Source organism: Bos indicus, chromosome 28, assembly GCF_029378745.1.
Source record: "Bos indicus isolate NIAB-ARS_2022 breed Sahiwal x Tharparkar chromosome 28, NIAB-ARS_B.indTharparkar_mat_pri_1.0, whole genome shotgun sequence".
NCBI classification, from domain to species: domain Eukaryota; kingdom Metazoa; phylum Chordata; class Mammalia; order Artiodactyla; family Bovidae; genus Bos; species Bos indicus.
In genome coordinates this window covers 24,309,465-24,322,532 of record NC_091787.1, presented here as the reverse complement: position 1 = coordinate 24,322,532, position 13,068 = coordinate 24,309,465, and the positions used below count along the sequence as shown (strand labels likewise).

At 40.3% G+C, this 13,068-nt stretch overlaps 2 protein-coding genes across 2 annotated transcripts in view; both read left to right on the top strand.

Annotated features, from left to right (window-relative positions):
* DNAJC12 (DnaJ heat shock protein family (Hsp40) member C12) overlaps positions 1–3,236 on the top strand; it is a 45,551-nt gene extending 42,315 nt beyond the window's left edge. The window contains exon 6 of the mRNA XM_019954192.2: positions 2,711–3,236. Within this exon, the coding sequence (XP_019809751.2) occupies positions 2,711–2,805 (95 nt within the window). The 3' untranslated portion in view covers positions 2,806–3,236. The remainder of the gene's footprint in view (positions 1–2,710) is intronic.
* Positions 3,237–9,645: 6,409 nt separating this feature from the next.
* CTNNA3 (catenin alpha 3) overlaps positions 9,646–13,068 on the top strand; it is a 1,976,430-nt gene continuing 1,973,007 nt past the window's right edge. Inside the window, exons 1-2 of the mRNA XM_070781776.1 lie at positions 9,646–10,828; positions 11,731–11,853. The gene's annotated coding sequence lies outside the window, so the exon portion shown is untranslated. The remainder of the gene's footprint in view (positions 10,829–11,730; positions 11,854–13,068) is intronic.

Genomic DNA, 13,068 nt, shown 5'->3' with positions numbered 1-13,068 from the left:
AAGCAGTGCTTGGTATTTACTTTGAAGTTTGCCTTATGATGCCTCTTCTGTCATAAACATCCATCAAATAGCCCCCATCATTTCTGACTCTTCACTGCAACCAGGAAAAAAAGAAGCACAGCATCTGAAAACCCACATGCGAGACAATCTAATGTTTACTTTATTTTCATTTAAATATGCAATAAATGTGCCTTCTGATAAATACAGTTCTAGAATCAAATAGTATTGCATAACATCCTGGAGTTTAAAAAAAAATCAAACATAGCAGATGCTGTTGATGTGCCAACATATCCTCTGGGCATCTGCCTTCCCAGGCATTGCCAACCATACGGCTCCCACCAGAGGGCTTTCGCTGGCAGTGAATCTGGTTTGGCAGCAAGTGAGCGGGCAGTTAAGTGCCAGGGAGTAAACACCCTGTGGATGTAGCCATCAGATAATGAATGTGAGTGGGAGGATAAGTTCTCCAATACCTTCACCCCTCAAGTGGAACAACTCTGGAGTTTTTTTTTTTTTTTTTTAATATTGTCTCCCAGGGCTCCCCAGGGGATCAAACCCTAGTTGTCCAGAGTAGTAACTTCCTGAAAATGTACCTTTTATAGACGTGGCTCCTTTCCCTACTTCCCTACCAGAGTCTCTTGGGATCACCTCCCAGATTAGCCACTTGCATTCAAATTCTTGTCTGGGGTCTATTTCTAGGGTAACCCAAATGTGAAAACATCTTTTTTAAACTTCAAAAATAACACATATTGAATGTAGAAACATGAGGAAAATACAGTCAAGCAAATAACTTGCAGTCTTACCACTTAGGGAAATATTTATTACTGCTATTTTGGTATATTTTTAAGATATGTTAGTATACCTAACTGAGGAGGCAATGGCACCCCACTCCAGTACTCTTGCCTGGAAAATCTCATGGATGGAGGAGCCTGGTGGGCTGCAGTCCATGGGGTCGCTAAGAGTCGGGCATGACTGAGTGACTTCACTTTCACTTTTCACTTTCATGCATTGGAGAAGGAAATGGCAACCCACTCCAGTGTTCTTGCCTGGAGAATCCCAGGGACAGAGGAGCCTGATGGGCTGCCGTCTGTGGGGTCGCACAGAGTTGGACATGACTGAATCGACTTAGCAGCAGCAGCAGCAGCAGCAGCAGCAGTATACCTAAAATGAAAAGAATATCACTGTACATATTTTTTGTGTGTCTTCCAATTACAGGTTGTCAGAAACAATTTTCTTTTTGCCTTTTCCCCCAAATGGAAATTCTTCAGATTTTTTTATCTGATACTTCTGAAGAAAGTGCAGATCCTATTTTCCTGGGATAATCACTGTCAACTATTCTGTGTATATTTTTCCTGCTAGATATTTAGATAATATTTTAAATATCAGTGAAGTATGTATTATTTATTATTCTGTATTTTATGTATTATTCTGTAACCTGTTTTATTGGAAATATTTTAAACATAAAAAATAATATAAAGCATACTTGTTCATTGTAGAAAAATAAGAAAATACAGATGAACAGAAAAAGAGTATAAAGAATGAAAATCATATGTATTGCAACTCTTCAGGAATAGCTACTATCAACATTTAGGGGTAATTCCTTGTAGACTTAAAAAAGCTTTTATATAAATATCCGTGTAAATAATGAATTTATGAATGAGATCATGCTGTCTAAATTATTTCCTGCTGCTGCTGCTGCTAAGTCGCTTCAGTCGTGTCCGACTCTGTGCGACCCCATAGATGGCAGCTCACCAGGTTCCCCCATCCCTGGGATTCTCCAGGCAAGAACACTGGAGTGGGTTGCCATTTCCTTCTCCAATGCATGAAAGTGAAAAGTGAAAGTGAAGTTGCTCAGTCATGCCCGACTCTTAGCGACCCCATGGACTGCAGCCTACCAGGCTCCTCTGTCCATGGGATTTTCCAGGCAAGAGTACTGGAGTGGGGCGCCATTGGCTTCTCCAAAATTATTTCCTAACTACTAGTTACTTAGCAATATATTATGAACATTTTTCTATAATGATAAATATTAAAAAATTGTTAATGACTATATCAAAGCCTTTTAATCAATTTTCTGTTACTAAAGATTTAGATTGTTTCTTTGAAACATTTATAAATGGTATCACAATAAAATCCTTATAGTTAAACTCTTGGGCACATCATGATTATTTCATTAAGAGAAATTTCTACAAGTAGAATTACTGGTTTAAAGGTTTATACATTTTAATGAGTCTGATAAATATTGCCAAATTACCTGCTAGAAGAATTTTGCCAATTTACCCTTCCTGTAGTAGAGAATGAACATAACTTTTTTCTAGTTTTCAACACAGTTGTTTATTAAAATAAAAAAATCTTACTGTTGTAGAATAAATTATTTGTATTTCCAGGGATTCTTTCCATTGACCTTTTACTTTTGGCAGCTGTTTGAAAGTAGTTTCCAATTTCTTTGCAGGTGAATTGTCAAAATTCCTACCACTGGAAGCATCTATAAATATCCTTTTATTCTTAAGCATTTAAACATGTGAACTCCTCTCATCCATATAAACCAATTCCTGTTCATAAGGATTCAAAAGTCTGCTTATCCATTTATGTAAGATATTAAAAACTGATACCAAAGACTCACCCTTACATTCATTTATTGTTAGGAAATCTTTACTATGATAAGCTTGACTTTTCCTACCTTTGATTTTAAAATATCCCCTTCTCTCTTCTACAGGTTTTGCAAATGTGAACTGTTGGCACCTTCGTTTCCGCTGGTCTGGGGATGCTCCTTCAGAACTCCTGAGGAAATTCAGAAACTATGAAATATGAAATATCCGTGTTCCATAGAGGAGAGACAGAGAGAGAAAGAGAGATCATTTCTTGTGCTGCCAACTTGCAGTCTTTCTTCAGATCTTAAAAATGTCATATTTGTGAATTGCTGAGTACCAAATCATTCTTCCATCCTTGAACCCATTCTCTCAGTGTGTTTTTTAAATGAGAAAATCTTCAGACTAGTTTCTTTCAATATTGAAGTAAATTAAGGCCCTTAGATCCAGAGTAGATTGTATTATGTGTATTTTCCTGTTAATGTTATTTATAGAGATCTATTAAAAATCAATCCCTGTTGTTAAATATTTCATTGATGTACCATGATCTTTATTAGTGCTGGATATACAAGAAATGTTTTGTGACTCTGAACTTGAAATGTGAAATTACTTGTGTAAATTGAATGAAATAAATAATCTTTCCAAAGTTCATAATGAATTTTTTACTTAAAAAATTTATTTATTTGGCTGGATCAGGCCTTATCCCTTGGAGAAGGGAATGGCAACTCACTCCAGTATTCTTGGTTGGAGAATTCCATGAGCAGAGGAAGCTGGCAGGCTACAGTCCATGGGGTTGTGGAGTTGGACATGATTGAAGTGACTGATCATGCACACACATTGGGCCTTAGTTGCATCATGAGAGATCTTTTGTTGCAGCACTCAGATTCTCTAGTTGCGGCAGACGGGCTCTCTAGTTGTGGTGCTTGGGCTTAGTGCTCTGAGGCATGTGAGATCTTAGTTCCCTGACCAGGAATTGAACTCGCCTCCCCTGCATTGTAAAGTGAAAGTGAAAGTGAAGTCGCTCAGTCGTGTCCGACTCTTTGCGACCCCACGGACTGTAGCCTATCAGGATCCTCCGTCCATGGGATTTTCCAGGCAAGAGTGCTGGAGTGGATTGCCATTTCCTTCTCCAGGGGATCTTCCCAACCCAGGAATCAGAACCCGGGTCTCCCGCATTGCGGGCAGACGCTTTACCGTCTGAGCTATCAGGGATAAGGCTGATTGTTAATCACTGAACCACCAGGCAAGTCCCCATAATGAATTTATAATTCAGTTGTATTCTGAAAATAATTTAAAAAAATATTTCTACTTCAAGTTTAATAATTATAAATTTAAAACATTATTCATTTGAGAAAACGTTTTTACAAGATTTCTTTTATTATATAGCAGGTGATACATTTATAAACTATATTCTAACTATGAAAATGGACCTATGAGGTAATATGTCCTTTTTAGGTTGGAATTACTAGGTTTATCATGAGTGTAGTTGATGGTTACTTTTTATTGTGGAAAAAAGTGAATGAAAAATTAAGAAGAAAAATGATTTTAGAGCAGGAGTTCTTTGTTCAAAACAGAATTTTCACTGTTCTATAGCAAAGTGAAAAAAAAAAATTTAGGAAGATTTTTTTTAAAGCAAAATAATTTAGAAATTATGTCCTTCCTACCTTTGTGACTTAAAATGTGCTTTCCTTTTATGAAATAATGTCATAGTAGATTGTATTGGTTTGTTGGGATGCCATAACAAAATATGACAGACTGGGTGGCTTAAACAATAATTCTCAGGGTTCTGGAGGTTAGAAGTCCAAGGTCAAGGTGTATGCATATTTGGTTTCTTTTGAGGCTTCTCCCTTGCCTAGCAGATGGCTGCTTTATCCTCACAAAGGCCTTTCTTCTTATGAGCATTAGTCATATTCGATTAGCACCCCATATTCGAAAGGAGGCCTAAAAGCATCCTTTAACTTCATCCCTTTAAAGAGCTCATCTCCAAATAAGGTTACACTCTGAGCTACTGGGAGTTGGGACTTCAATAAATGAATTTTAAGGGAACATAATTCAGTACCTAACATAGATGAAAACTTTTTTTTTTAAACAAATACAAACCTGTATTGGTTCCCTTAATATTATTTGAAGTTCTGTTGTTTTGTCAAATCCAAAAATCAGGGCCATCCATTTAAATAATTATTTCTATCAACATTTACCACTTCAGTAAAATGTATTTTGACATTGTTAACATATCTACAAAGTTTATTTCAAAAACAGTAAATTCAAAAGAGGATGCATGTTAAATTAATAAAATGAGTTTTTGGACTATAGTTGCCTGTCATAATGCCTGCCTGGCCCAAATAGGCACTCGAATAAATACCAGATTGAATAACTGAATTTTTGAATCTAAAGAATCAGGGTTTTAATTTTTTCCTCTTTTTCTCGCCTAGACCGTCTGATTTACAGCACTGATAGCTTTTAATGACTTGTGGAAGGGAAAAACATTCTTACTCACCCGGTCTGCTCTGCTTTTGTCACAGACATATTTCCCAACTGTTGATAAGACTGAGCATTAGCTCTTGTTTACTTTCCTCTCCCATGATGTTTGAAGCCTCTAAATAAGAAATAGCCTCTAAAGAAAGAGTGCCACTTGAATAGGGATTTTGGATAGGTCAGCCTTGTGCTAAGCACTTTATTTACTTGATTCCATCTAACTTAGTAGGAGATCTTTCACATTAAAACAGTTAAGAATTCTCCTGAACTCAAGACTTAAAAAGGGAGGTGACTATACTTTGATAATACAATCAAAAGAAAGAGTGTTTCTCTTTGAATAAAAAGTAAGAAGAAAACTGGACAACTTTCCTCAGTAATTTGTTTGAATTCCCCAGTGTGTCCAGCACAATCACAATTGTATGTATGTGTAACAGCACATTTTCAAAGCCACTTATTACTGGATTATGGCTTGAATTCATGGCATAGCAAAATGATTATGAAAAGATAATTTTACATAAAAGTGATTAAGCTCTTAAGTCATCTCTAAATGGTAAAGATAATTAGTTTCTCTTATATTTGATATTGAATGAGTGAATGAATGAGGCACATATTTCTTGAGAAAATTATTATGTTATGTACTAGCAATTGGGGCTTCCCTGATAGCTCGGTTGGTAAAGAATCCACCCGCAATGCAGGAGACCTTGGTTTGATTCCTGGGTTGGGAAGATCTGCTGGAGAAGGGATAGGCTACTCATTCCAGTATTCTGGCCTGGAGGGGAGTCACAAAGAGTCAGATACAATTGAGCAACTTTCACTTTGTGTAGGATATAAAAATACTTTAGGTGGTGCTAGTGATAAAGAACCCGCCTGCCAACAGGAGATGTAAGAGACATGGGTTTGATCCTTGGGTCGGGAAAATCCCCTGGAAAAGAAAATGGCAACCGACTCCAGTATTCTTGCCTAGAGAATCCCATGGACAGAGGAACCTGGAAGGCTACCGTCCATGAGTTTGCAGAGTCAGACATGACTGAAACAACTTAGCACACTGAGCACAGTTGATAATTTAGTGAAGTAAGACAGATACTGGACTATCTCGTAGTTTAAAAGGGGCATGCTGTATTAGTTTAGGTATGTCATGTGATTAGTACATGCCTGGCACATAGTAAGCACCAAGTGTACTATTACTATTCTTACATATTAAACCTTTTGATAATCAGTTAACAGAATTGTGGCCTCTTTCTCTCCTCGTTACCTTTCCTCCACTTCTCCATCTCAGAAGCACTGTTTCTTGTATATCCTTCCAGATGTCCTGTGCATTACACACATACATGTGTTTCTGTTCTTTTCTCTACTCAAATGGGAACACTATCCTGTGGCATGCTGCTGCTGCTGCTGCTAAGTCGCTTCAGTTGTGTCCCACTCTGTGCGACCCCATAGACGGCAGCCCACTAGGCTTCCCCATCCCTGGGATTCTCCAGGCAAGAACACTGGAGTGGGTTGCCATTTCCTTCTCCAATGCATGAAAGTGAAAAGTGAAAAAAAGTGAAGTCGCTCAGTCGTGTCCGACTCCTAGTGACCCCATTGACTGCAGCCCACCAGGCTCCTCTGTCCATGGGATTTTCCAGGCAAGAGTACTGGAGTGGGGTGCCATTACCTTCTCCATCCTGTGTCATACTTTTCATTTATTCAGTTTCTATGTCTTGGAGATTTTTCCATGTTTAGTATGTAAATTCTACCCTTTTTTTTTTCTTAATCTGCTACATGGTTTTCATTGTGTGAACCATAATTTATTTAATTTGCTCTACTTGAGCCTTTCCAGGTTATTTCAGTTTTCCCTTGAAACACAAAGAGCAATGTAGTGAATAGCTTTACATACAGTTTCTTGTATGTGAAATATACTGTAAGATAAATACTTCTTATTGGAATGGATCAAAGAGTGTATATGTACATTTAGAATTAGATTGGGTTTCTCTGGTGGCTCAGATGGTAAAAAATCCACCAGCAATGTGGGAGACCCTGGTCTGGGAAGGTCCCCTGGAGAACGGAAGGAACAGCTACCCACTCCAGTATTCTGGCCTGGAGAATTCCATGGACAGAGAAGCCTGGTAGGCTACAGTCTATGGGGTTATAAAGACATGACTTAGTGATTTTCACACACACATAATTAGATTATCATATAGTTCAGCAAACAACAGATGCAATTTGGTAAGTTGCAGATCTTAGGGCCACTGAATTGTAAAACCCAGAAAATAGTTCATGTTCATTGGGATTCTTGTGTTTAGTCTTTTCCACTCTAGGATAGACTTTGTTGAGTACCTCAGTTTGAAGCTTATAGAACAATTTACCAGCTGTCTGTGACCCCCTGCCATACCAGGGACTGCCCAAGATATAAAGCAAAAATAAAATCAGAGTGTACTTTTCTTCTAGTATCTTCCACAGAGACAGGATGAGCTCAGGATATTCTTTTCAGTGTTATGGCTTCTGGGTGTCCTGAAATGTTGAAATACAATTCTAAAACATTTTTGCTCTTTTAAGTAAAGGGCAACTCAACAGAGCAAATCTTGAAAACTTGGGCAGAATTCACAATTTCCTATGATCCCCAATAGTTCCTAGTCGCCCATGGACATATACCAGCCTGTCAAAAACATGCCCTTTGATGAGCAAATTAGAAACCCCAAAAAAAAAACCTTTGCAGATATTTCTCGTAAAGAGAGAGCCAGATCAGGGGAAGATAAGGTTGCTTTCCCGCTTATGAATTTTCATATCCTTTCCGTGCCCAGATCTGATTGTGGTTACAAGATCAATCATAGCAGCAAGTGTGGATGACTAATGCAGTTATTGAGAGGGGTCTTTAATTTCCTGAAGGCAAACACCATTACCTACCACCTCCATATCACAGACGAGGAGATGCCAGGGCTACTGGGGACTCAGTGATGGAAGAAATTATAAAACTGATGCAATTACTGAGAAAATGATGAAATGTCTCACAAGAAAGGCTTCAATTCCCTTCAATTTGAGGTTTTGTGATACGAATCAGTGTGGCTGTGTGTTTAGTATTATTCTCAGCTCCCTCTGTCGTCTTACCCTCGTGGTGGAGAACATTTTGCATCAGGCAGGTCATCCTCACACTTTCTCCTCCCACCTTGGCTCTCATGTATTCCAGTGTTTCTGTTTTGATGACTTTTGTATTAATTAGCAGCCAAGAGTAAATGTTTTCACAGCGGAATCTAGGTTAGGTTGAAGGAGAATTAGATCTTTCTCTGGTTCTAACCTATCGTGAGATTTAGGGTAAATGACTTGAATTCTCTGATCCAGTTTTTTCTCCCTGAGGCTGGAATTAAGCATCTCCCCTTTATAGAACATAGACTCTTGGCTCAGGACCAGGTTCAGAGTTGGCCTGTCCAGGGCTCTGGTGGGAGCCAGGAGAGTGTGGAAACATATGAAGTGTGTAGTCCAGAAGAGGAAGTCAAAGATTAGTGAGGACAGGAAAGGCAGAGGAGAATGTTCCTTCTCCGTCATTTTTTCTAATAACTCTTCCTTTCTGACTGTTCATTTAAGTAAAAGGGCAGAGATAGAAAAGGAGAGATTACAATTAAGTATGTATTAATATATCTATCTGTATGTACAGCCTCGAACACCTCAATTATTTTTTTTTACATTCATTTGAGTTCAATGCCATTCTTGATAACATCCCATCTCTGAAGACAATGGTGACTTGTTTTCAGAGTATATTAAAGTATTTAAATACTTTTCAGCCACTAGACTATCAGGGGAGGTTCTAATAACAACAATAATAATAACTCTTATCTTTACCAGTTTCCAAGGCATTTTCTCATGTGTCGTGTTTAAATCTCACAACGAATTCCATTTTCTGGAGGAATTTGTAACTTTTTTATATCCTAAAAACTACAATAAAATGGAAAACAGATTTTTAAATTTAATTATTTTTTTTGTGTGTGTATGAAATCATTTTTGTCAGTCTTGCAATCTGCCTTGGGAATATGCACCCCTCGATGTCTGGGTCTCAAACTCAGAGGCTCTGACTTAACTGGCCTCTATGTCTATCCCAAGGGCGCTGGGTTTTCACAGCTCCAGGTAATACTAAAGTGCCACGTGTTGAGGACCACATAGCTTAAATAGGTTACAGATGAAATGATTAACATCTTGATGGCTCTACCTGCATACAGGAGATTAGAGTTCTCCTTTCCGTGTCACTGGTCATTTTTTGGGTTCCCCTGGCCCCAGAAGCACTTCATTTGGGCTCCCAACAGGTCTGTGAGAGGCAGTCACCATCGAAGGCAGTTGCCTTCGCCAGGGTTCTCTCTGGTTTTCACCTCCAGCCGAGGAGGCTGCTTGGAGCGCCCCCTGCTGCCGCTGCCGCGCGTTGAGTACCTGCTGGCGGGAAGACGGGCCTCCTGGGGGCCTGTTCCGGAGGCTTGTTCTCTCTAGGCTCCTTTTAAACAATTCCTCAGCTGCTGAGACTTGCCCTCGCCTGACTGGGAGCACAGAACTGGCTCTCCCAAGACCGTCCTTCTCCTCTTTCACCTTGGCCTCACCCCAAATGCCTTTCCTCTGCCAGCTGGAGAGGAGTGGGTGAGGGACCGGCAGGGGGAGCCGTGGGTTCAGAGGTCTATGGCTCTTGCTTCAACAGTGTTTGGACAGAACAGATCAGGGGACACCCCTTCAAGCCTTGACCCCCTCCAACCTATTTTCCAGTCGCAAGCTTTGGAATCAGTTATTTGGCTATCCTCAGCCGCCAGGACATGCTAACACCATTTTTTTTTTTTTTTTTTTTAGCTTAACTCTTTATTACCGATCAACCATGAGCTCCCAGATACCTCAGAATTATCCCACTGAGACGGAGTTGTCTTCAGCCGCCTGGTCAACAGGGATCTGCGGGCCTCCTACACCTATCTCTCTCTGGGCTTGTATTTCCACCATGAAGGATATGGCTCTGGAGAACTTGGAACACTGTTTTATGGAAATTGGCTGAGGAGAAGCACGAGCGTGAACCTCTCTTGAAAATGCAAAACCAGCGGCAGTAGCCACTTGCTGGAGTTGGGTAAAACCCAGGACTGTGTGGAAGCCGCCATTCTGATTGTCCGCGCAGACTCCCACCTCTGTGACTTCCTGGCGACCGGCTTCCTAGACAAGAAGGTGAAACTCATCAAGAAAATGGGCAGCTACCTGACCAACCTTCACAGGCTGGCTGGTTCCCAGGCGGGGCAGGGCGAGTATCTCTTCCAAAGGCTCACCTCCATCATGACTAGTAGCCTCCGAAGCCCAGCAGCCTTTGAGGAGCCCCTCTGGTGACAGCGCTTCTGCCTGAAGCCCCTCTCTGCAGCCACTAAGTAGCTTTTTAAGCACTCTGGAGCTCTCTCCCAAGCCTTGGACCATATGGAAACTGTAAAGCTTTTTGCAGAAAAAACAGAAGGAAAGGAAAGAAAAAAAGCCTGCATGAAGGTTATTTATCAGATCATACTTAAAGGGAAGTGATTAGTTGTGTGGCCTCAGGCAAGTCCTTTATTTCTCTGAACCCATTTCCTTTCTTAAAATGAGATGGGTAGGAAAGCAGGAAAATTGGGAATCCAAAGTAGACTGTTCTGCTTTTGATGCTTATCTTCTAGTTTAAATTCAAGGAATTATGAAGTCTTTACATCAAGGCAGGGACAGTACACGGGGCAACATCCATGGTGGCATCATCCATGGTGAGAAAGGTGTGGTTAAGAAGGTCATTCTGGAGAGAGCAGTTACCTTCACAGTAAGCTTAGGTAAGTTCATTACCCTCCCTGTGCTTCAGTTTCCTCATCAGTAAAATGGGATAATAAATATCAAACACAGATATTAACTATTAATAGTAATGACTGGGGAAGAAAATCAGAAAGTGACTAAAAAGATATTTTGCCAGCACCATCCCGTTCCTTTGGTAGTCCAGCATCACCCAGTTGCTTGTTACCAATGCAAACTATTGGACCTCACCCCAAACCTACTCAGTCAGAAACTATGAGCGGCAGGGCCTAGGAATATGTTTTGGAATCTTTCTGGAATCTCCAGGTGCATGCCAAAGTTTGAGGAGCACCATTCTAAAATCTTCCTTCCCAAAGTGTGGACCAAACCCCAGAATCATTAGCATCATTTATGAACTTATTAGATAGATAGTCAGAATCTTGGGCTTCACTCTGGAGCTGCTAAATTATCATCTGTGTTTTAATAAGATCTCCAGGTTTGTTTGTTTGTTTTTTTGGCCACACCAAGCAACTTGTGGGATCTTCGTTCCCTGACCAGAAATTGAACCTATGCCCTCAGCAGTGGGAGCTCAGAGTCCTAACCACTGGACCGCCAGAGGTTTCTTGCTCCCAGATGCCCCCTCCCTCCCCAGGGTATTTCTATGCAAGTTAAATCTCAAGAAGCTCTGCCCTAGAACCGCATCTCTAATACAGTAGTCACTGGCCATTAAAATGAAATTAATTAAAATGAAATAACATTAGAAATGCAATTCTTCAGTCATACTAGCCATATTTCAAGTGTACAAGAGCTACATGTGGCCAGTGGTTACAGTATTACAGTATTGGACACTGCAGATTATAGAACATTTCCATCATCTCAGAATGTTCTATTGGACAGTGATGCTCTAGAATAATTATTGTTACGTAATTATTATTATTTTTTGTAGCCACAGAGCATCTAGATGAAGCAGATTACCTGGGACAAGGGTGACAGACTCTAAAAGTCAAGCAAGTGACATAAATGAATGAAGCAGGCCGATTATAAGAGAATCAACAGCACAAGTGCAATGGTAAGTGGCCAGTGATACTCCAGGTCCGTGGCAGGACTCCAATCGGGAGTGCTGGGGACTGTGGTAACTTGAGGAAAGCATATTCAGATTCAGCCAACGTTGCCGTGGAAGAGGCTAAGCCTAGGCTAGGATAATTGTTTCATTTTTGTTTAAAAATCTAGACATCTGGATTTTATGTGATTCATAAATTTTGATTACTAGCCACGCATGGCTCTTATGCACTTGAAATATAGCTAGTGTGACTGATGAACTGTGTTTCAATGAAATATTATTTCATTTTAATTAACTTTAAGTCAAAATTTAAAAAATGTTTTGCTTCCCTGGTGGTTTAGTGGCTTCCGTGGTGGTCCTCTGGCTAAGACTCTGCACTCTGTATGCTGAAGGCCTGGGTTCAATCCCTAGTCAGAGAACTAGATCCCATATGCTGCAGCTAAAAGGTCCCACATGCCACAACAAAGATCGAAGGTCCTGTGTGTACCTCGACTAAGACCTGGTGCAGCCAAATAAATAAATAAAAATTAATATTACAAAAGATGAATTCAGTTCTGAGGATCCAAGTATAGTATGGTGATTATAGTTAATAATACTGTATTATATACTTGAAAGTATATGAGAGTAGATCTTACATTGGATCTACTCTCTAATGTAGAATTGGAGAGTAGAACTGGCAGTTGTGTGAGTTGGTGGAGGTATCAGTTCAGTTCAGTTCATTCGCTCAGTCGTGTCCGACTCTTTGCGACCCCATGAATTGCAGCATGCCAGGCCTCCCTGTCCATCACCAACTCCCGGAGTTCACCCAGACTCACGTCCATAGAGTCAGTGATGCCATCCAGACATCTCATCCTCTGTCCCCTTCTCCTCCTGCCCCCAATCCCTCCCAGCATCAGAGTCTTTTCCAATGAGTCAACTCTTCGAATGAGATAACTGGAGTTTCAGCTTGAGCATCATTCCTTCCAAAGAAATCCCAGGGCTGATCTCCTTCAGAATGGACTGGTTGGATCTCCTTGCAGTCCAAGGGACTCTCAAGAGTCTTCTCCAACACCACAGTTCAAAAGCATCAATTCTTCAGCGCTCAGCCTTCTTCACAGTCCAACTCTCACATCCATACATGACCACAGGAAAAACCATAGCCTTGACTAGACAAACCTTTGTTGGCAAAGTAATGTCTCTGCTTTTGAATATGCTATCTAGGTTGGTCATAACTTTCCTTCCAAG